At 39.5% G+C, this 25,915-nt stretch overlaps 1 protein-coding gene and 1 long non-coding RNA gene across 2 annotated transcripts in view; one reads left to right on the top strand and one right to left on the bottom strand.

The window, feature by feature from the left end:
• The window catches only part of LOC141299544 (matrix metalloproteinase-18), a 21,629-nt gene extending 2,756 nt beyond the window's left edge, over positions 1-18,873 (bottom strand). Inside the window, 6 exon segments of the mRNA XM_073829913.1 lie at positions 9,246-9,366; positions 10,831-10,992; positions 11,208-11,336; positions 14,599-14,747; positions 14,819-15,054; positions 18,763-18,873. Of these exon segments, the coding sequence (XP_073686014.1) occupies positions 9,246-9,366; positions 10,831-10,992; positions 11,208-11,336; positions 14,599-14,747; positions 14,819-15,054; positions 18,763-18,873 (908 nt within the window).
• On the top strand, positions 3,473-5,524 carry LOC141299545 (uncharacterized). The gene is made up of 2 exons (XR_012341793.1): positions 3,473-4,374; positions 4,489-5,524. It is a non-coding gene; the product is annotated as an uncharacterized lncRNA (long non-coding RNA).
• Positions 18,874-25,915: the final 7,042 nt, after the last annotated feature.

Raw genomic sequence — 25,915 nt, 5'->3', positions numbered from 1 at the left:
TATCTGGTTAGGGCTATTTATTTTTAACACCTGACAATTATGCCAATAAAATTTTTGATTGTATTTCTCCCCGTGTGTGACGATAAATTAGCATGTTTTCATTTACAAATGAAACTACGTGAATGATGCATTCCTCAGTAAAACAGTTTAGTAATTATATAGTCTAGTCTATTAATTAGACGAAACAAAATAAAATATGTTCAATTCAACCTTTAAACTACATTCCAGTAAAATTCAGTCATATAGCATATGTCAAGCATTTACAGTATCATTTACATGAACGTTAAGTAAAGAGAGCAAAATTAAGGGTGGGGGAAACGAATATAAACGAAACTAAAAATATATACAATAATAACTGGCTAATAGTAATATTATTACTAATAGTAATAATAATGATAATGATAATAATATTAATACCAACACGGAAAAAAATACTATCAGTTAATATAAGGAATGTAGGCCTATTTCACTGTGTGACAATAAATTATTTCCAAATGAAACTACGTGAATAATTCACTCTTCAATGATTTGTATATTAATTGCAATTTGCAATTGTGTTAAGTGCACTTTTGGGAAAGGCACGTGAAACAATAACGAACGCTCACAAAATGAAAACGCTTTTAAGCACTAAAATTAATCGAAACGCAGCCCAGAATGTTATGTAAAGAGATCAAAATGAAGTTGAAAATAATGGATATAAACGAATAATACGGAAAAAAAGAGGATCAGTTAATGGACAAGACTGTGTGTGATGCATGAAATGTTTCTTGTAGGGCTTTTTAATTGGAAATACATGTAATATTTATTCATGATACACTTGTGAATGCTGTCTAAATCGCGCACAGACAGCATTGGCATATACAGCAACGCCTATATAATTATGTAATATTGTATTAATTTCTATAACAATTAATATAATAATTTCTTAACTCAAAATGAAATATTAATAAACCTATCTCTGATAATCCCGGGCTACTATGCTCACTCAGGTTTATTTATGCATTAAACTCGTGTTTATGCATTTTTATCAGTATTATCAGTATTATTTTATGTTTTTGATAACAGCAGATTCTGAACAACAACGTTAAAAAAGCTTATTTATTCAAGTGATCATTAATGTACATTTTATTTTCATTTTACAGTTTTGCCAATGCTTAGACATTTTTAAACAACTTTATACATCGTTACATTCCAGTATGTCCACCCTGATGTTTCACCACAGCCGGAAGAACTTTAAACAGTCTGTTTATGTACTTGTTGCATGCCACTGCTGTAAGTTCCTCAAACCAGAATTTATTTATGGCATCAATTAAGTCAGACTTTGTAGTTGGTTTTGCTACTTTTCGAATATAATCTTTCAGAGCATGCCACACCATTTCAATGGGATTCATGTCGGGGGATTCGGCGGGAGTCTTCACCCAGTTTACACCCTGTTCAGCAATGAGTCTGCCTGCAGCAGTGTGCTTCGGGTCATTGTCCTGGAAAAAACGGTGATGTGCTCCGAAGTTTTCCCTAATGTATGGGGCAGCAGTTTCTGTTACAATAGCATTTTCAAAGAAAGACCGGTCCATTATGCCTTCGAAGATTGCAATCGGTCCCGGACCCAGTCTGGATATTGCTCCCCAAACATGAACTTTTAGCGGGTGCTTTGGCTTTGGTTTAGACACGTGTCTCCCACTTCTACGAAATGACATGGTGGCAAAGCGGTCCAAAGCCACTGTTGTTTCATCAGTGAAAATTACATCGTGAAATGACTCCTTCTCAGCAATCCATTTTTGGGCTTGTTGGAGACGTAACTCTTTATTTTTGTCTCTGATCATGGGACAATGTTGAGTTTTCCCATACTTCCACCCAAGCTTTTGCCTTATCCTCCGAATGGATCGCTCGCTTATTTCCACTCCGCTGTCACGCCATAGCTGTTTTTTCACGGAACATGACACCAGTTCATCATTCTGATGAGTGATATTCTCTATGGATAGGACAATGTCTCTAAAATCAAGGGCAAAACAGAAAATAGTTAAACATTTGACAGTTTATGCATAACCACCACTTAGCATTAACCGGTATTTAGGCCAGTGTTTGTGTTCGCGTCATGCAGTGGGTAACTTACTCCGTTATTTTGCGAGGATTACGTTTGTGTGATGATCTTTCTTTGTAGTGTCTCCGGATAGTGCTCAATGTAGCGTGTACACCAATGGATTTCAGATGTCGGGATATTTCTTGAGTAGAACTTCCAGCAGACCTCATCACCCTGATGTCTTGGGAATGCAGCTTGCTGATTTTGGTCATTTTGAGATGACTTTACAGATGGATGGACTGTATATATTCGTACAGTGTGTCAGGGGTGTGGACACTAATGTTTTGTGATAAGAGGGTGTATCATAGGTGGAGCGTGTGAGGAAAGCTTTCCCCTTTTCCCTGGCATGCATTTGAATGCTGAATCCGCAATTAAACCGAATGCTACACAGTTGGACCCCCCCAAAAACAGTCTCAATAAAATGTTGATTACAAGGCAAAACAGGCAGCATTCACCCCCCATCCCCATTCGGCTATTCATAAACATTTCGCTCTTTATACTGCCGCTGATCGCCTCATTAACTGCTACTTTTAAAATAACTGAAAAAAACAAATAGTTCCCACTTCCCTTTGTGTCGAAATTGACACGGCTCATGGCTAGTGTTTGCATATTTCTTTCTATTGTGCAACCAGATTAGTGTTATATACTGTGCTGATAGTTCTGATCATTTTTATTTTTTTTTTATCGGACAATGCAACCTGAACTTTAAATTCAAAGTAGCCTAAAATAGCTGGATCTGCCAGTCTCAACTCCCGTTTACTCCACCGCCATCTAACAGCATTTTCACACCAGTGATACTAAATATTCTTGCAAACTGTCTAAACTTCAATATACAGTACATGAAGACACTAGAGGTTTTGCGATGTACACTGCATGAAAAAAGTGGTTTTCGTCATTTAACGACACTGTGAATTGTCGCAGAAGTTTCAGGTTAATGGCTGTTCACAGGAATGCGCAGTTAGCACAGATAATTGTAGGGAACTGCCAAAAATTGATGTGGAAGGCTTAGCACCTGACACCCCCCATGATTCATGTCACCTTGGCCTCGGTGTAGCTTTTATATGTAAATGATTACTGGAGCTATACAAATGCAAACCAGGGGAAGGGGGGTGGCTTGAGACTCACTGATCTAGAGCTGGCTAACTGTAGCCTTCTTTGACTCAACTACACATAACACCGCGACATGCAATAAAATTATATTTTTCATGTGAAACAGTTTTTTAAACAGATATCATTTAATATTTTTAAAGTGTATATTAACATTTGTGTGTACACATTTTGTTCTATATTTTGTTCTTGAACTATATTTTCTCTATTCTATCTATCTATCTATCTATCTATCTATCTATCTATCTATCTATCTATCTATCTATCTATCTATCTATCTATCTATATACGCGCACGCACGCACACAGATGAAAATATATAGAAAATATAGTTGTTGGTATATCGATATTTTCAAGACAAATATAACAACAACTACATTTTCTTTTCATTAATGAAAGCCAAGTCAGGCCAAGCAAATTACAGAACAAAATATATTTTTATTGTATACAATTTACAAATAGTAAAGCAAATGATCACTTAACAAATATTAGAACATTTTAGACCTCAACCACTGTACATAGTGGCATGACTATAGTCACTTTTTCTGTTGTTGTACTTAATTGCACCGTGGATGTATTTGACACACATCGTCCAGCAATGCGCTCAACAGGGAGAAATGATGCACTGTATTGTTATCGCCATTGCAAGCAGCGAATAAAATCTAAACAGTGACGTAAAAATGAAAGCAGCAAGCAAATTACAAGAAAGCAGAACGTCTTCATCTATATGTTTTGGATTCCGCGCTTTGATTCAGGACCTAGTCTGTGATTGGACAAATCGTCGACGTCACGTTCATGAACTCGTCCGTGATTGGACAAATCGACCACGTCACGTTCATGCCGCCCATGCCGTTTTACGGTCTTTTAAATCGGCTGCAAGTGAGCAACTGATAAAATAGACCTATTAACAAATTGTCACTGTGTGCATTTGTATTAACTGTGCGAGAAAGAAATGGAGGCCACAGCATTTTATTCAAAAAGGAGCGCTCCCACTTGTAGTAGCAAGCGAAAGGTATGTAGTCTATAATGTATTTTGGCCTAACGCTGCCTTAAATTTTTTGGTACATTCAGATGTTTGTTGTGTGCTAACCATCATACATATTGTCTCAATAGCATTCTGGCAAGGAGAACAAGCAGAGTCCACAGACCAAAAATAAAACAGGGACTACCCGGCTTGTAAAAAAGAAATCGGTGGGTATTTGATAAGTTATTTTTATGTAAGCAGCCCCATGTGCAGCAGCCTCATATACCTATCTGCGGTGTGAACATCATATTCAAAACTAATTTTAATGCTACCATCTACAGGCTGTTCTAATTGAACGTAGATGTCCTGCTGCAGTCACTGTTTCCAAGGAACAGATGTCTGAATTCACAAGAAGGCTTCTGAATTTAGAGGCACGGATTGGTTTGTTGGAGGCGCGTTTCAGTGAGAAAACTCATCCTTCGACAGCGGATCAATCCACATCCACAGACATTTCTGCCAATGTTCCTTCAACGTCGGCGGATACTCCAATGGACTGCCAACAGCCTTTTGAGATGTGGTCATCTCCTCAGTCTGCTCGCGAAGACCATTCGCTGTCAGCGCACCTGGTTGATGCTGATTTCGGTGTTCCTGCTGCAGCCTCTACACCACTGACTGTCCGGACGCTCAACCTACAAACCAGCCCAGATCATTCGTTAGCGGGCTCAACATCAGAAGGATTAACCAACAACCCAGTGGTGACGAATCCGATGCTCCATAATGAAAATTCGCCGAATCAAGATTATTCACGGGTTTCTCCTTCCATCATGACATCATTCCATTTGAGATTGCCTGAAACACCAACAAACACCTCCCATTCTCATCACCATCATCGTATTCGCCGGTCTCTCATGCAGGGAGTAATCCTTCCAGATGTACATTTAAATCATGTTTCAGTAGAGACCGAGAATAAACTGTATCTGGAATCAACAGGACCAGACGGGAAACCAAGGGCAGATCGTTTCGCTGTTCTTTTGTTTAAAAGGTTAATTCCCCTCAACCTTTATCAGAACTGGGCAGGTTCTGTTAACTTTGACGGCTCCAGGGGGAAAAATGCACTACCCAACAACCTTCGTCAAGCACTTTCAGATGCTGTTGGTCGGAGATTCAACCCCGCAGTTCGTGACTGGAAGCTGATAAGAGACAGACTTAACGAACTTCTCCGAAATAGAAGAACAACTTTTCCACTTTTTTAAAAAGTAAAAAGTAAAAAAATATATATGTTTAAAAACTTGCAGAACTCACTGGAGCACTTGTGATACTGAACAATTGTATCCATTGTCAGTCACATAATAAAAGCCTTATTGTTTTGAAAAATGATCCTTCTGTTTATTTGTTGACATTATTTTTAATATTAGGATTATAATACTAGGGTATAGTACTTACATTGACATTAGGCCAAATCTAAATGGTTCCCTTTCCTTTTATGTATTAAAAAAAAAAAAAAACTTCATTGGGCAGCGCGACATCATAATGTACAGCACAAAATGAAATAAAAGGAAATACTACTACTACTCACAATAATACATCAAATAATTTTTTTACACTCTAAACTATAGTTTATATTTCTCCTCTTGCACAAATCAATAAAATCAAGTGTATCTAAAATTGTATAAATGGTATGAAAAAGACGAGCTACCTCTCAAACATGTAAATCTTCATTTGCTGTGGCTTTAAAATATTGAATTTTATAATGTATTTTGTAATTTTGTACTTGCTATTTATTGTTATTTTTAAATTAATTATTTTGATTGCTCAGTGTTTGCGCGCCCTGTAATAAATTGTTTAGTCGGCGTATAACACAGCATGTGATGGAGTGCCTCGTCTTATTAGTTTTTGTTAATAAATGCTATATAAGTTAGTTTTATTTTATTTTTGTTATGCTGTTTAATTAAAAATAACAAATCCATCTTTTAAGAATTTGTTTTAATCTTAAAATTGATAGGTGTAGCCAATATGTAAGCAAAACCAAGATCATGAATTCAAAAGTAAAAGTGAAAAGCATCCTAGACATTACAATAGCGGAAATCCCGTTCACAAAATTAAAATAACTAGGCCTACTAACAAATATGCACAAAAGGGGGTTGAATGTTAAATACGTTTCCATAAAACAATACATTATGATAACAGACAAACTATTTATCAACAATGAGCTTTGATTAAGCCCATGTTGAAGAAACAAATAAATAAATAAAAATGAAACTAAAGCGCGACCAACTGAGAGCGTTATGCCGCGTTCCAGGCAACCCGTTACCCGTGTTTTTCCAAACTTCTACCAGTGAAAGTGCACTGGAACGGCAGTTAAAACCGTGAATTCCCACCCGTGAACTCGTACTAGATCGACGCACTCCCAGTTCCCAGTTCTGACATGACTTAGCCCAAGAAACAACAATAAAGGGGTGCGGTGTTTATGCAAGTGGCACACGGTGGAAAAATAGAGTAATATTTAGGACAATTTAACGTTGCAATCAAATTATTAATACTATAAAAATAATAAATTCTTGGCGTGACTTGCTTGGAACGCTACAAAGTTCTTTGAAGACGTGATTTACGAGCTCAAAAACCTGCCTGGAGCGCAGCATTTGTGTATCCTGTCACAAAATATGGCGAAAAATCCTACACAAGGGGAATAGTGTGATTAAGGTGTGTACATGTCTTCCATAATGCGACTAAAATAGGAATACTCCACCTGTCTTAATTCGATTTGTGTTTACTCAAAATATGACTTTAGTCGGATTAAATTAATTAAAATATATCATTTTACATGGTTACTTCTTAATCAGAGTATTTAATCGCGTTAAAATCGGAATATTGTTGTCCATGTAAACGTACTTACTGTCGAGTATAAAACTTTTTTCGCAGTACATCCATTATATTTCCATGTTACACTTTTAAGACGTATAGCCCTGCATTTTAATCCGTCAAAGATCAAATGCGGGCTAAAATTATGTTTTAACATTCAGTGGTGATTAAAAAAAAACTTGCAGCGCTGGTGGAAACACGGTCCTGTCAGCAGCATTGAGCGCACGTTCAGCACAGCTTGGAAGGGTTCCTTGTTTAAAGCTTGCCACAAAACACTGGAACAAGTAAATACCTTGACTGTCAAACAGTAAGGAGATATTTTAATTATTTATTTAGAAACTACTGTTTTCTGAGTCAGTGATGATGCAGTTAACAGTCCTCCTCAAATCCTCGTTTTTTTTCGTTAAGTAGTAATTTAAGTCTTTCTACATATTTATTTATCATGTCTGACAAAAAATAGTGGTTACATATTTTCCACTGAAAAAAATGTAACTGATCGAGCTTGATCCTTCATGTCCTAAAAATGTGTTTTGCACTCTCCGCACAAACGATTGGCACCTAATAGCACACATTTATATCTCTTAGTATTTAAATCTTTTGTTTTACATCTATGGATTTTATTTTAGCCAATTCGTGATTTGAGAAGGCAAATTGAAAAACAGAGTAGGTAAACTCACTGTCTGCCGCTTGGTCTTTAAGAAACAAAAAGCTTACGTTTAACGAACAAAAATGCTCCAAACTTTTTTTTTCTAAATTACCTTAATAAAAAAGAAACGAAATTATAAATACTTTGCCGTTACATACAGAATGAAATACAGACGTAAATACTGTCCAAATATCCCTCTTTGTGCAGGGTTTGGCTACAGAATGTTGTTCCTTGCGCCACCTGGTGGATATTGTATGAAGTGCAACCACGTTGTAAAAAAATCTAAAAAAGCCGCTGCGGCATGACGCGTGGCCTCGCGTGCCGAATTGCAGGCTGCCGCGTGAAAATAGACGCATTTTTAATGGCCAGATCTGTAAACCTGCAACAGGAGTATCGGTCAATATGTGTTAAATATCAGCCAATCACAATGCTGCATGTGTCACTTCATGAGCCGTTAATCTTCTGACACAAGCAAATTTCCTGGTGCTTCAAGTTTTTATCGTCAGGACATAACTTCGACGTGTGAAGGTAAGAGAAATGTTTGTATTTGCCATTATACGTTTTTAAAATGTCTTTTGTGATCGTTTGTTGATGGTGGAGGCTCATATACGTGGTAGCCGGAAAACTGCCTCAAGAATGGCGATGCGAGCCGCGCCCGCGCCTGCTGCACATCTCTGCGAGCTTAATTTAACAAGCTTTATGGTTTCTTTTGTTAGATTTATTGTGAACAGAATCGCTTTTAATTCATCATTGACACGTTGTAGTGGTTTACATGAGGAAATCCATTCGTTGGTTGCTTCTTTCACTTTGAAAATGAACAGCTTCGTGGTGCCATGTATTGTGCAAATTGCCCTAACGCTAACATAATCTCTGATTCTTAAGCTTTTCTTGCCTTTTTAGCTATCGCTATTTTACAATATTCGCTATGTGTACCCTATAAATAACAAAAGTATCTTAATTTTACTCTTGCAGCTTTGAATGGAAGACACTCCTGAAGTGCTTGTGGCAGTAACTGACAAGACAGGAGACAAACGAGAGACTTCATCTCACGACCCTCACCACCACTTATATGCAGATGAAAATATGTAAATAAAACGATTAATGCTAAAGAGGTTGTCAAATACCACATTTTTTAAAATTTAAAGTAGGCTACAAACTTTATTAACCATTAACAATTTTTCACTCAAGGAACAATTACAATGTTAAAATTACTGTATTTTGATTGTTTACCTCTCTTTTTTTTTTACCTTTTTGAGTTTTTATGTAATTGTTAGTAGCAGCTTTAATAAATGGTGTATAAACTATACGTTAGTTTGCTGTGTCTTTATTGCATACAAGATTTATTCAAAAATAACACCTACTTGACACAAATTGTGTATTTATAACACAATAGTGTGTAGAAAAAAATCAACACATTTTCTGTGTTAGCTGGAATAACACACTGGTTGAGTTAAAACTAACACAAAATGTGTTGTCCTTAACTAGACACAAAGGTGTGTTAAGAAACAACACAGGTTGTGTTGTTTTTAATACATCCTTTTTAAGAGTGTACTAAAATCAAAGTACCCACACAGAGCCAGACTAATGTTACGTTACCTGTCTTTAAAGAAAACGAGCTCTTGTTGCAGGCCTGTTACTGCATCGAATGACAGCGTAGGATCACATTTATCTGGTGTTTTTGGAGGAAGTCTGTCCAGACTTATTTTCCTCTTACCTTTGGCAGAAAAACGAAAGGTAGACAAAGTTGATTCCCACTGAATCCATTTTATAATTCCACTGCGCTACATTTCCATTGTTTTCTATGTAAACACGTGCAAGACAGACTTCTTTGCTATTTCTTCCAACGAAGAAACCCTGGACCACAAAACCATAAGGTTAATTTACATTATGGTTTGTTAGGGAAGGCCAAAATTTGGCCGAGATACAACTATTTTTAAATAAATAAAAAAAAATTAAAAAAAATAAATATTGAGAAAATCGCCTCCAAATTAGGTTCTTATAGCAATGCATATTGCTAACCAAAAATAAATATATTGTGTAGAAAATGTACAAAATATCTACATGGAACATGATCTTTACTTAATATCCTAATGATATTAAGTAAATGATATGATTGGCATAAAAGAAAAATAAATAATTTTTACCCATACAATTTATTTTTGGCTATTGCTACAAATATACCTGTGCTACTTAAGACTGGTTTTGTGGTCCAGGGTCACAAATGTTATGGCTTTATTGAACATATGATGGAAAATTGACATGCTCTCTAAAACAGTAGTGCTTCTTCATTTTTGAGTGAATCGTTTACATGAACGAATAGTAATCACTTCAATGCACTGATTCATGTTTCAATAACTGAAGACCTTGGTTAGTGCAAGGTACACTATTTAAAATGATGCTTTTATTTATGGTATTTTTATAGAGCTTGATAAACATCATGTTACACATTTCTTTGGTTTTATAAAGCATAATAAGACGTGTACGGTTGACTCGCTGCTTTTTTCAAAGAATCGAATCGAGGTTGAGTGATTCACTGATTCAATACCACTCCTTAAGTATCAGACTATCGGGTGCCGCCGCCTACTGGCATAACAAAGGCATATAGAATCACTGAAAAATAGTAAACAAGGTGTTTAAATGAATCCAAAAATCCCCTCCGATGTAACACTGCCAAGTCCGATTCATTCTAAAGAATCGATTCGCTCGGATGGTTCAGTTTTATGTCAATTCGAGTCCTTGCGTCTGTTTTGGACTCAAGCTATCAGGGTAAGTTATATCATTAAATAATTATGCATTTTATTGTCCCTTAACTCTAATTAGCTATTTTGTTTGTAACTTATCCACCTTATTTTTTGCTGTAAGAATGGGCACGGCCATTTGCAAATTTGATGTGTCTGGCTTCCGGTGTTGGGACCAGTTATTTTTAGCTTTACAAAACAGCTTTGCTGCTTGATATTGCAAACTGGTGTGTCTTACTATATTATTTCAATATATTATCTTAATTATGAACATACTGGTTTGTATTGCAAACAGCTTTACTGTTTACTGCACTTTGTTTTTCTTCTTGTTACTTTCATACAGTGGCTAATGAACCAGAAGTCTCGTACATTCACAGAAAAAGTCTTAAACTAGAGATTCCTGCTAAATTGTGTGCAGAATATTCACGGACATACCATACCATACATTTCCTGTATATCTTTGACATCCTGGAAAGACAGTTGCAAAACAGTGTGCAAGCCAAAATTATAGGCTGGGAACATGACGGCTCCAGAATCTGATGAATGTGGAAGACCGAGAGCGTGTCCAAACTCATGCACCGCCACAGCGAGGAGGTTACAGCCTTTAGGAGATTCACAGGTGTCATCACCCAGCATGTGTTATATCACTTCAGCACAGAAAGCATTTTAAGTATGTATTGATAGAGCAGAAACCCTTCATTGCAAAATATTTAAGGTATATAGCTCGATCTGTAATGTAAGTAAATACATTTTTGTGTCAGTCATATGAAAGGGCATTAAACCATTACTGCTATCAGTGAACAAAAACTGTTTTTACCCTTGGCATTTGTTGTTGTCCAGGCCTCCTCATCATCGAAATGCACATCTCCGCCAATGCCCGGTCCAGGGAAGAAGGCATGTGCAAGGATACCTCCCTCACCATCAAATGGTGACCCATCTTCGTGATCTACCATAAGTGCCAAACATTAGTGCTAAAAATTGTATATACATACACACACACACAAATAATGTGTTAAACTTTTTTTTCAAGGAAAACATTTATAATATTCTTTAAAATAACAAGCTAATATTCTTTGAAACATCATTTAATATTTTTTTTTTAATTAATAAATATAAAAAATAAATACACACATATGCATGTCATTTATCTATCTATCTATATATATATATATATCTAGTGGCCAAAAATCACCAGCTAAAAATGGTTTTAAGTTAGATATCTCTATCTTTTGCTGTAGGGTGTCAGTAGGAAATATCAGTTTACATTTCCAAACATCCATTTTGCCATTAATTGTAATAATCCAGTGAGATTTTTGTTTGCACAAGGAGTCTGACAACAGCCAGTGCTCCACACAGAGATCTGATCTCATCATCATCATCCAGTCTGTCTGGAATGACATGAAGAAACAGAACAAACTGAGACAGACTAAATTCAGAAGATGTCACGTTACGAACAAGGGAGGTCTGGGTCCAAATGCAGGTGAATAGTTTTTAATAGATATAACAACACAAATAAACAAACAAAAGGCCAACACGGCACAAACTAAAGACTAGAACACAAAATAACCAAGAGCCAGAACATAATCAAAAGGTCAGGATATCACGGAACACATAAACAAACATGACACGAGACAATGCAGACATGAATACAGAATGAGTGGAGATGATACTTATAGTCCTGATAGTAATTGTGAACAGGTGTGCGTGTAATCAGTGCAAATGACAAGACAAACGTGAACGACTAAAGGGAGTGTAGTGTAGGACAGCGACCTCAGGTGGCTGAGGGAAACCCACAGCCCCGATCATGACAGTACCCCCTCCCTACGGAACGGCTTCCAGGCGTTCCCAAAGTCTGGAGGGAGGAGGTACGGAGGAAGGCAAGTCAGGGGGAGGGATGGCGGGCCAGGGCCGTGTAGCGGGGTGCCGCGAGCATGCCTTGCCGCCAACAGAGCCTTAGCAGACGTCGTCGCCTCAGGCAAGGAGATAGCGGACGTCGCCGCGTCAGGCAGGGAGATAGCGGACGTCGCCGCGTCAGGCACGGAGTTAGCGGACGTCGTCGCCTCAGTCAAGGAGATAGCGGACGTCGCCGCGTCAGGCACGGAGATAGCGGACGTTGCCGCCTCAGGCAGGGAGATAGCGGACGTCGCCGCCTCAGGCAGGGAGATAGCGGACGTTGCCACGTCAGGCACGGAGATAGCGGACGTCGCACGGAGATAGCGGACGTTGCCGCCTCAGGCAGGGAGATAACGGACATTGCCGCCTCAGGCACGGAGATAGCGGACGTCGCCGCCTCGGGCAGGGAGATAGCGGACGTTGCCACCTCAGGCACGAAGATAGTGGACGTTGCCGCCTCAGACACGGAAATAGCGGACGTTGCCGCCTCAGGCAGGGAGATAGCGAACGTTGCCGCCTCAGGCACGGAGATAGCGGACGTCGCCGCCTCGGGCAGGGAGATAGCAGACGTTGCCACCTCAGGCACGAAGATAGTGGACGTTGCCGCCTCAGACACGGAAATAGCGGACGTTGCCGCCTCAGGCAGGGAGATAGCGAACGTTGCCGCCTCAGGCACGGAGATAGCGGACGTCGCCGCCTCGGGCAGGGAGATAGCAGACGTTGCCACCTCAGGCACGAAGATAGTGGACGTTGCCGCCTCAGACACGGAAATAGCGGACGTTGCCGCCTCAGGCAGGGAGATAGCGAACGTTGCCGCCTCAGGCACGGAGATAGCGGACGTCGCCGCCTCGGGCAGGGAGATAGCGGACGTTACCGCCTCAGACAGGGGGACAGCGAACGTTGCTGCCTCAGGCACGGAGATAGCGGACGCCGCCGCCTCAGACACGGAGATAGCAGACGTCGTTGCCTTCCCGCGGAAGAGCGTCTCCGCCCCCGCCGCAAAGCAGGGACACCTCCGCGCAGCCTCGGCACTATAAGCGTCCATCCGCGCCAGACAGGCGTAGAGGAAGTCGAAGCGAACCGCCGACGCCGCCTCAAAAGACATCCCCGCCGTGTCCGGAACAGAGCGGGTGGTCGCCGCCCCCATACATGCGTCCGCCGCCTCTTCAAAAACAATCCTCCCCGCTGGACCCATCAGCGATGTCTGCATTCTGTCACGTTACGAACAAGGGAGGTCTGGGTCCAAATGCAGGTGAATAGTTTTTAATAGATATAACAACACAAATAAACAAACAAAAGGCCAACACGGCACAAACTAAAGACTAGAACACAAAATAACCAAGAGCCAGAACATAATCAAAAGGTCAGGATATCGCGGAACACATAAACAAACATGACACGAGACAATGCAGACATGAATACAGAATGAGTGGAGATGATACTTATAGTCCTGATAGTAATTGTGAACAGGTGTGCGTGTAATCAGTGCAAATGACAAGACAAACGTGAACGACTAAAGGGAGTGTAGTGTAGGACAGCGACCTCAGGTGGCTGAGGGAAACCCACAGCCCCGATCATGACAGAAGAACTGTGGCAACTACTCCAAGACGCTTCAAGAGACCTACAAAGCAACAGTACTGTTAAAACTGTTACTTGTTTAAAAATGCTGTAAAATGAGGATGCTGTCAAAAATAATGTCATAAATAGATTTCATTTATCAATTAACTTTTATTAACAAAACTAAATTAACATTTAGTGTGACCATCCTTTGCGTTTAAAGCAGTTTTTGCCTTAGGTGCACTTTCGCATAGTTTTTCAGGTAGCTTTGCAGGTAGGTTTCATGAAGACGTTGCTACAGTTCTGGATTTAGTCTGTCTCTGTTTTTTATGTTTCTTCATGTCATTCCAGATAGACTAGATGAAGATGAGATTAGATCTCTGTGTGAAGTACTGTTGTCAGACTCCTTGTGCAAACAAAAATCTTACTGGATTATTACAATTATTCAATAAATAATATTTTATGTAAATAATAGTAGTATTTAATAATAGTATTTAGTATTGGGACACGGTGCGTACACATTCTTTAAAATAACACTTATTATATCAGTCACCATTGTGACTAAACTAAACAAATATTCTGAAAGCTTAATACACATTTAGAAGGCAATCCCATATTAATGATTCATTATGATTTTACAGCAGTACTATTAACTATGTTAACTTCTCTATTTTAAATTAGTTACACTCCCTGAAAACACACACAGTATGACTATTACTCAGTTCCATAATTTCAAAGGTCATCTTTTTTTCCCACACCTTTGTTGTTGAAGGAAATGACGATGTCAGCATCACTCTTTCTCTGTCTGCGGAATTTCAAGGGCACTGCTTGAGCCCAAAGTTTCCATGCCTGTCTGAACGCTGTCTTGACCTGTGTGGCTGTCAACTTTGAGCTGAATCTGGAGACTCTGCGCACAGAGACATGAGAATGTGGGCCATCCCGCTGTGGATTCTGCTTGTGAGAGTTTGTGAACCTCACCTGTATGTTAGAGTTCTGTTTGTCCATCGCATCATCTTTCTGAACTGCTCAACGTCAGAGAGACCACAGCGAGCTCTCTTCATAGCTGCTATGGTCTGTGGATCCACATCTCCACTCTCTTCCAAGCCAAAGAAGCGTTGCATCTCCCTCAGTTTGGCCTGGAACGGGATGGGCACTGTCGCACGCCTCCGTCGACCAGTTACAGGCTTATAATTGTAGAATTTTTCCAGGTAAACCTGTTTCATCCAAAGCCATTTCAGTAAACAGACACATTATACTGCAGTCATTGCATGAAATCCTTATCTCTTACTGAAGTATGTAGTAGAAAACCTATGAAAAATATACATTATTAAAAATATATATATATTTTGGACTATTGGGGGCGCCATTATGACGTGAAATGGTTGCGCTCTATGAGCTGTTGGCGCTACCTGTTGCTATTTTTACCACTACACAACTCTAAATACACAACTCTGAAAACAAAAATACTGATGCAGTGACCACAGCTACTGAAAGAGCTTACAGGTGGCGATGGATATAAGCATAGGCTTAAACCAAATGTCATACCATCGATTGTCCCCAAATGGAGTTGCCCTAACAAGCATCGGCATGTTTACATCCTGCCAGGATGGCATCTAGCGTTTCATTTCCCTGCTGTTTGTAAGATTTTTCAGTAGTTGTGGTCTACTAAAAGCCTCAAAAGCATTAGAACTAAAGCAGATAGAACAAAGACGCAGGTCTTTAGGAAATTTAATTCATCCATAGGCATCTTCCCATGCTTTTCTCCTCTTCTTGTCAATAGGAAAAGCAGTAAAGACTTCAATCACTTCTCTTGTTGCCCTTCGACTGAAATTTGCAACCAAAAGCGAGTTGTGTTGCGATAAAAATAGCAACAGGTAGCAGCAGTAGCTCATAGAATGCAGCTATTTCATGTCATTGAATTAATGGCGCCTCCAAAGTCCAAAATATGTATAAAACGATGTGGATTTTTTAAACAACAAGACTTTCTTGGGTTTTCAGCTACGTATTTCAGTAAGAGACATCATTTCTGTTATATTAAGCCATACAAGTCTTAATACCAGGGGTTCAGGATGACAAATTTGTAGATCTGATTCTTTGCCATTTGTTGGAAAAATGCATACGATGCAGTCAGACTTTACTGCAGTCTTAATGGAATAAAATGGTTTTATTTTATTTTTTGCCTTTATTGAGATAGGACAGATCAGAAGTGACAGGAAACAAAGTGGGAGAGAGATGGGGGGCGGGATCGGGAAAGGTCCTCAAGTCAGGATTTGAACACAGGACGCCCGGAGCACAACAGCGCTGTATGTCAGCACGCTGCCCACAAGGCTATCGGCGCCAACAAAATGATTATATATTTTGGCTGGAATTGACAGTTTAAAGTTAAAAAGTCTTGATGGATTTCTTACAAACACGCAGCTTTTCACTTTACAAGATGTTAAATGATAGACTGAAGTTGTGTGAATTACTTGTGGATTATTGTGATGTTTTTAGCTGTTTGGACTCTCATTCTGACGGCACCCATTCACTCCAGAGGATCCATTAATGAGCAAGTGATGTAATGCTTAATATCTCCAAATCTGATGAAGAAACAAACAGATCAACATCTTGGATGTCCTGAGGGTGAGTAAATTTTTTAGCAAATTTTTTTTTTTCTGGCAAACTATTTCTTTAAAGGGGTCATTGGATCCAAAACTCTCTTTTACATGTTGTTTGAACATTAATGTGTTTTGGCAGTTTGTGTACACAACCACCCTACAACGATAACAATCCACCAAGTGGTATTTTTTTAATCTTTAAAAGTAATATCCTCTTTTTAAAATCAGGTAATTCTCAGCTTGTTATCATTGTGGCTGCTACCACGATAGTTGATTGACAGGAGCGCCTTATGTTAGACACGCCCTCACCGAGCTGAAACAATCCGACTCTGATCACCATTGTGTCGACTCAGGAGCAGGGGAAGACAAGAATTCCTCCAAATGAGGAGTTGTTGTAATAATAAACAGTCGTCATTTACCTCCGACATCTAAACCGCTGAGGATTAACGTTACTGTCGTTTTTGAAAGAACAGCGCCGATCCCGATCTACATATGCCTCTATTTTCGTGCAAATAATTTGTGATGCAGCTTCACGCACAGCAGAAGTGAGAATAAGGGTTTTTTATTCATGTTTGCAAATGGCCTTTCTTAATAATTTGCTAGTTAGCAAGTTTCACAGCAAAACATGGATAAATGCTGTTAAAGTAAATGTTACAGCTCGTCTTCCCACTGCAGAGAGGGGCGGGGCGAGCAGAACTCATTAGCATTTAAAGGAACATGCAACAGAATAGCTCGCTCTAAAAAGGGCTGATTTTTACAAGGTAAATTTTAACCAAAGTTATAGACTTCTCATTAAGACCCTAAAGAATCATATCAACTTGTGGAAAATGGGCATCGGATGACCCCTTTAAATATAGTAAATTGCTACATTTTGGTAGATTGTAGTATATTATAGTTTTACTACATTGCCTATAGTTAATTTATTGTAAAATACTATGGTACTACTTTTTAAAACAACATTTGAACTATAGTTGGAGTATATTACGGTAAATTTACTATGGAAAAATTACTATTGACTAGTCTGGGCACAGGTTTGTTGTTTTGGCTGTGATACCTATAGCTTTTGTGGATTCCCCAAATGAAAGCTGAAACGTTTTAAAGTTGTTTGAATGATGTAATATCACTCAGAAGTCTATTGCCCAGAGGGCTGTTTACTATAATAGTTTCAAGAATTCCACCACTGGAAGGGAAAACACCACATGCACAGCTGCTGCTTTTATGTTACGCAGAAAAAACATACCCTTTAGCCAAACTAAATGTATAGACTCGAAAACCATTCTAAGACAAGCACAGAAAACTTTGGTAGTCTGCCTATACTAATATGTGTGCTGTATTACTACATCAGTGTATTTTGAATCATGCTCTTTGTGCAGTTACCAACACCTCCTAAAAAGTCACCATCATCGCCAGGCCATTGTGTTGACGCAAATCACTAACTCAGAATTTTCACACAGAGTGAAACAGATGTTGTAGCTATTTACGTAGACTTAGAATAGTGGAAGTTCCCAGTGACTACACATTAGTGACTTCCCTAAGTGTGTGAGGATGCGGTGGTGAAGCATGAAGAAATCACAAATAACTTGTTTTGAAACATCAGGTGACATCATATACAGTTTCCTGCATATATATGTATAATACACACACACACACACACACACACACACACACACACACACACACACACATGTTGGGTTTACATGTTTTATGGGGACATTCCATAGGCGTAATGGTTTTTATACTGTACAAACCATACTTTCTATCACCCTACACCTACCCTACACCTAAACCTAGCCCTCACAGGAGATTGTGCACACTTTTACTTCCTCAAAAAAACTCATTGTGCATGATTTATAAGCCTGTTTCTTCATGGGGACCCGAGAAATGTCCCCACAAGGTCAAAATCTACTGGTATTCCTATCCTTGTGGGGACATTTGGTCCCCACAACGTGATGAATACCAGGTACACACACACACACACACACACACACACACACACACACACACACACACACACACACACACACACACACACACACACACACACACACACACATTTGTCTGACCAAAGCAACACACATTAAATATTTATAACAACATTTGTAATTCACAACTTTATGTATGCAAAAAGAAAGTAAAGAAAACAATAATAATCCAAAAGTTTATCCAAAGCTCCCCTGAAGGAGAGACCTGCAATCACCCTAAACACTCTAACACGTATCTGCACTGCAAGACCAGCATTGTGGTGGTGAGTTTTGCACAGACAGGCATCATTCATATTTCTGTGTATTTGAATATCTTGAAGATTTATTAATGGTTTGAAATTACCTCTGCAAACTCCAGGTCGCCATCAGCGGACAGTCCTAGCAGCGGCAGCGGGGAGGCGTACAGAACAGCAGGCTGCAGCAGTGTTAACAGGCCCAGCCAGAGATTCCCCATATCTGCTGTGAACTCAACTCTCTCACAGAAGGGTATACATAACTATTCTAACATTCACACATCAAACAGACTACCTGATTTAAATGCATGCTCAAGTCAAAACAAGTAGCACACTGTGTTTTTTTAACATTGATTATACGTTACAGTACAGTAAGTTTAAGCCAAAATGTGCATGTAAAGATTTGGCCCTGCGGTGTTGTGGGATACAGGGGGAGTTCTTGATATATTTTTTTAAATAGTTGTTTGAGGCACACAGTGAGAGATCTCTCAACACACTATCTGCAGGAACATAACTGTGTCATTGTAAAAATCTTACAGGCATTTGGCTTCCTCACTATAATGAGTGAACCTTCATTAAAACACATTATCAGAATGAAATATGAAAACATTCAATATGATACCATAAATCAGCGCCATAAAAGCATATTATACTTGTAAATAGGGCAGGGGTGTGAGGTTCAGGATAAATTGCATTTCCTTACTAAAGAGGGTTTGCACTTGTGTCACGGTTTGGTCAGTTACCTGGATGTGCAACAACAGCATGGATTGCACGGTTAATGTACTACTGAATACGTTGTTACAGGGAAAAAACTTATGGAAGCTGCTAAATCATGTAAGAGAAGGACTTAGTAAGCAGGGAAGGGCGCAATATTTTATCAAACTTAATAGGTTGTAAAGATACATATGAGCAGAATTGATTAAGATATTAACCTAATATTTCACCTACCTGACTGAAAATTATGAGAACAAACATGAATGTTGCCCTGGAAATCCTGGTTCAGTTTTGCCAACCTCAAATTCCTCAGACAGTTTTTTGCACTCTTCTCCTTAATTTGTCATAATTTTTGGCAGTCAATAGTACCCAAATGTTCTTCCTGGTCCGACCGATTAGTACAGCCCAAAACATTACAATAATTGATCATTTTCAGCAGCAAAAACAAACAAAATGTGTGAGTTTCGTTCGGTTCAGTGGCATTGTTGATTTATTGTCATGTAATTATTATTTTGAAGAATTTTGAATATGTTAACTTATTCTCAATTAAATTTTTAGAGTAAAAAACATACTTTTACTCCTTAAAATGTTTAATAATGACATAATATCTGATTATTTATTAATAAATAATAAATGTCTTAAAGTTAAGACACTGAGAAAATTGTCTACTTCAGTCAACTTCTAAAACAAACAAAAAATAAGTTACTTTTTACAGTTAAATAATTGAATGCAATTAAATTTGAAAATATTTTAGTCATTAAAGCTATATTTTGAATACAATTTTAATAGCATATCCATAATTTTGATACAGTGTCCATAAGGCTGAATAAACATTTCATAAGATCAAAGGTATTTTTTATCCCCTTTAAAGGATTAGTTCACTTCCAGAACAAAAATGTACGGATAATGTACTCACCCCTTGTCATCCAAGAAGTTCATGTCTTTCTTTCTTCAGTCACAAAGAAATGGTGTTTTTTGTGGAAAAAATTTCAGGATTTCTCTCCATATAATGGACATGTATGGTGCTCCCAAGTTTAAACTTCCAAAACGCATTTTAAACGCAGTTCTGGGCTCTAAAAGATCCCAGCCGAGGAAAAAGGGTGTTATTTAGAGAAAACAATCGGTTATATTGGAAACAAATTGACAATTTATCGTCCCAATTGTCCTACATCGCTGTTTTACCTTTTTTTTTTTGTAAAGGGCGTTTGATCTTTTTTTTTATTATGTTCACTTTGTAAACACTGGGTACTTCTGCAGCTATATAGGATGATTTTGAAGTTGGGGAAGAAAACGAGTTGGGAAGTTTTCGACATATCCTAACTGTAGTGACCCGGATCACACAGAAAGACGAGCATTCGAGGTTAAAAAGTATATAAATTGTCATTTTTATCATTTCGCTAGACCTATATCTTCCTCGGCTGGGATCTGTCACGTGAGAATAAGGGTCTGGGTCCAAAAGCAGGTAGTGATGATTTATTAACAAAAACACAAATAAACATAAACCAAAAAGGCCAACACGGCACAGACACGACTAGAACCAAAAGAAAGTAACAGAACCGAAATCACGATCAGGAGATCCAGGAGCCAGAAACACAGAGACACACATACGAAGACAATGCAGCCAGGATGAGTAGTGGGAAATGAGTGTTCTTATAGACCAGATGTGATTGTGAACAGGTGTGCGTGTAATCAGTGATAACGACTAGACAGGAGTGTACAATTAGGGATGTGTGTGCAGGGAAGGGAAAACAGCGACCTCAGGTGGCTGAGGGGAGCCCCACAGCCCAGATCATGACACTACCCCCTCCCCACGGAACGGCTCCCAGACGTTCCACAAGTCTGGAGGGTGGAGGAACGGGGGAAGGCAAATCAGGGGGAGGGACGGCGGGCCAGGCCCGTGCAGCGCAGTCACCGCCGCGTCAGGAACAGAAAGCACGGTCGCCGCAGTGTCAGGAACAGAGATTGCGGTCTCCGGCGCGTCAGGCACGGAGATAGCGTTCACTGCCGCGTCCGGAGCAGAGAGAGCGGTCACCGCCGCGTCCGGAACAGAGAGAGCGGTCACCGCCGCGTCCGGAGCAGAGAGAGCGGTCACCGCCGCGTCCGGAACAGAGAGAGCGGTCAACGCCGCGTCCGGAGCAGAGAGAGCGGTCACCGCCGCGTCCGGAGCAGAGAGAGCGGTCACCGCCGCGTCCGGAGCAGAGAGAGCGGTCACCGCCGCGTCCGGAGCAGAGAGAGCGGTCACCGCCGCGTCCGGAGCAGAGAGAGCGGTCACCGCCGCGTCCGGAACAGAGAGAGCGGTCAACGCCGCGTCCGGAGCAGAGAGAGCGGTCACCGCCGCGTCCGGAGCAGAGAGAGCGGTCACCGCCGCGTCCGGAGCACAGAGAGAGCGGTCACCGCCGCGTCCGGAGCAGAGAGAGCGGTCAACGCCGCGTCAGGAGCAGAGAGAGCGGTCACCGCCGCGTCCGGAGCAGAGAGAGCGGTCACCGCCGCGTCCGGAACAGAGAGAGCGGTCAACGCCGCGTCAGGAGCAGAGAGAGCGGTCACCGCCGCGTCCGGAGCAGAGAGAGCGGTCACCGCCGCGTCCGGAGCACAGAGAGAGCGGCCACCGCCGCGTCCGGAGCAGAGAGAGCGGTCACCGCCGCGTCCGGAGCAGAGAGAGCGGTCACCGCCGCGTCCGGAACAGAGAGAGCGGTCACCGCCGCGTCCGGAACAGAGAGAGCGGCCACCGCCGCGTCCGGAGCAGAGAGAGCGGTCACCGCCGCGTCCGGAGCAGAGAGAGCGGTCAACGCCGCGTCCGGAGCAGAGAGAGCGGTCACCGCCGCGTCCGGAGCAGAGAGAGCGGTCACCGCCGCGTCCGGAACAGAGAGAGCGGTCACCGCCGCGTCCGGAGCAGAGAGAGCGGCCACCGCCGCGTCCGGAGCAGAGAGAGCGGTCACCGCCGCGTCCGGAGCAGAGAGAGCGGTCACCGCCGCGTCCGGAACAGAGAGAGCGGTCACCGCCGTGTCCGGAACAGAGAGAGCGGCCACCGCCGCGTCCGGAGCAGAGAGAGCGGCCACCGCCGCGTCCGGAGCAGAGAGAGCGGTCACCGCCGCGTCCGGAGCAGAGAGAGCGGTCAACGCCGCGTCCGGAGCAGAGAGAGCGGTCACCGCCGCGTCCGGAGCAGAGAGAGCGGTCACCGCCGCGTCCGGAACAGAGAGATGAGTGTTCTTATAGACCAGATGTGATTGTGAACAGGTGTGCGTGTAATCAGTGATAACGACTAGACAGGAGTGTACAATTAGGGATGTGTGTGCAGGGAAGGGAAAACAGCGACCTCAGGTGGCTGAGGGGAGCCCCACAGCCCAGATCATGACAGGATCGTTTAGATCCCTTTGAAGCTGCATTTAAACTGCATTTTGGAAGTTCAAACTTGGTGGCACCATAGAAGTCCACTATATGGAGAGAATTTCTGAAATGTTTTCCTCAAAAAACATAATTTCTTTACGACTAAAGAAAGAAAGACATGACCATCTTGCATGACTGGATGCGTACATTATCTGTACATTTTTGTTCTGGAAGTGGACTAATCCATTAAGTGTAGAAACAACAACAACAACAATATAGAAATGTACTTTTAAGCAAAATGGGCAGAAATACCCATTAAAACATAAAAATATTTATAAAATTAGTCAGATTAATAGATTTTTAAAGCCCAACACTTTGTTTTATAGATTTTTGTTTTATTTCAGTCCTCATCTATATCCCAACGGTCTTTAAATGGACAAAACGCTTCTACATTTGCCCCACTGCCAGATTTCAATTGTAAGTGGATATCAGAATACATTTTGTGTGTGTATTCTGTGCTTTTGCAGTGGAAAGTTGACGCTTGACGCCTGTAAATCTCATTTTGGAATAGGAAATTGGTTATTAAGATGACTCACATTATATCTAACCAAATAATCTAGTTATCACTGTCATAAAAACCTGGTAGTGAGGACGGAGTAATATAGCCAAGCCCACAAAGTTCTGAAGTCACCATTATGTGCTTATTATCATGTACTTTAGCTCTAATAAAGACATTTCACCATTATATGTTATGCGGAATTTTGCTGTTTCCCCCCAAACATAAGCACAGTCATGGCGAGCTGAAGGACATGGCTGTTTTACTGAAGTGTTTCCAGATGACTCAGGGTTTCTAGAGAATAAATTAAACACAGATGCTCTCAGCTGTCACTGATTGTCTAATCTCAGCAAAAATATTGAAAACAGCTCATCTATTAATGAGGCTGTCATCACTTCCTTTGCCCACAGAATCTGGCACCACCTCTACATCTGCTATTTTCAGTATTATTAGTGTTAGTGACACATAAAACTGTTGGTTCAGGATGTAGTCAGGGATTTTTTTGTATTTGCAACATGGCTTTTTCTCAATAGGAATTGTTCTTGTTAAAATAAATACACATACAGGCATATAAAGATGTGTTGTATAGTTTGTGCATATTTTTTACATCTCAAATCAGAATTCTGATTCTGTTTTTACTCTATTTATTAGAAATCACAATATAGGTCATTTTTTTATTTATTTAATTATTTAGTTACATTTAAAGCAATGCTATGGTGTTTTTATCATACACTACTAGTCAAAAGTTTTTGAGTAGTAAGATTTGTAATGGCTTTTTTTAAGTCTCTTTTGCTCACTGAGCCTGTATTTATTTTATCCAACAGACAGCAACAGTAAAAATGTTGAAATATTTTTGCTATTTAAAATAATCTTGTTCTAATTGAATATATTTTAAAATGTAATTTATTACTGTGATCAAAGCTAAAATTTCAGCCTCATTAGTCCAGTCTTCAGTGTCACATGAGGATCCTTCAGAAATGACTCTAATATGTTTGTTTTTTTTTGCAGGAAACTATAGAAATTATTAATTGTATTTAGCAAGGATGCTTTAAATTGATCAAAAGTGATCAATCTAAAAAGTCTATTTCAGATAAATCCTGTTCTTCTGAACTTTCTATTCATCAGAAAAAACCTGAAAAAATCTACTTAGCTGTTTTCAACATAATAATAATAATAAATGTTTTTGAGCCGCAAATCAGAATATTAGAATGATTTCTGAAGGATCATGTGACTAGAATAATAATGCTAAAAATTCAGCTTTAAAATCACAGGGTTTTAAATTACATTTTAAAATATATTTAAATAATAAAAAAAACTTTGTAATTTTACTGTTTGGCTTGGTGAGCAGAAGAGACTTCTTAAAAAAGTCTTACTGTTCAGAATCTTTTGACTGGTAGTGTGTAAAGATGTACTGTAAAGTGTGTGGATGTTTCTGTATCAGTTTAGAGACTGACTGCTTCTCATTCTGTTTTTTTTTTTTTAATTTAATTTAAGCATTGCTTTGATGGTTGGTAAGGTGTTTGGAGTGCTTTTTACCACATTATCTGATATTTAACTTTAAATATGAATAATAATAGCAAACATTACTTAAGTCCATATTATTCACACTTTAAAGAAAAATTAGCAATAAATTAGAAGATAAATACATCTTGCTTTCCAGTGGTCTGAGAAGCTTTTTCCCGCAATTGTGAGAACAATGTAAAACAATGACTCACTGAAGATGTGAGTGTTATTAATTTTTGGTTCCACTAAAAAGCACATGATGCCTAAAATGCAAACACAGCAGTTTCTCTTACATTAACCCTTTCATTCACCACATTTACAAATATAGTCTTTGATAGAGACAATAGTTCATTATATTTAATAGCTTTATGTCATGTAGTTGTCTGACTGTACGAGCTTTAAGACCATATTAGGATATGATCAGAGTTCATTCAGCCTAAATGATTCACTGAGGCAATTAAACACAGGTTTACCCAGTTTACCCTGTTTTGATGTGGATAATCGACAGATAACATGACAAACAGCACAATGAATGTGGATATACTGTGTGGATTATAAAATGTATAGTTTAACTTGTCAGTGATGGAGTTTTTACTACTTTTAATCACCTATTAATTATTTTTTGCATGCCACTTAAATACACTACCAGTCAAAAGTTTTTGAACAGTAAGATTTTAAATGTCTCTTTTACTCACCAAGCCTGCATTTATTTGATCCAAAGTACAGCAAAAACAGTCAAATTTTGAAATATTTTTATTATTTAAATAACTGTTTTCTATTTAAATACATTTTAAAATGTAATTTATTTCTGTGATTTCAAAGCTTAATTTTTAGCATCATTACTCCAGTCACATGATCCTTCAGAAATCATTCTAATATTTTGATTTGCTGCTCAAAAAAACATTATTGTTATTATATTGAAAACTGAGTAAAAAAAATCCAGGTTTCTTTGATGAACAGAAAGTTCAGAAGAACAGCATTTATCTAAAATAGAAATCTTTTGTAACATTATAAATGTCTTTATCATCACTTTTGTTCAATTTAAAGCATCCTTGCAAAATAAAAGTATTAATTATAGCGATTGAAGTAGCTATAATAGTTTATATAGTACAATATTACAGAATAAGGCAGAAAATATATTTTTTAACTAATGTACTGTAATTAAT

This window comes from Garra rufa, chromosome 23 (assembly GCF_049309525.1).
Source record: "Garra rufa chromosome 23, GarRuf1.0, whole genome shotgun sequence".
NCBI lineage: Eukaryota > Metazoa > Chordata > Actinopteri > Cypriniformes > Cyprinidae > Garra > Garra rufa.
Note: the sequence above shows the minus strand (reverse complement) of the source record. Positions and strands in the feature narration are given on the sequence as shown.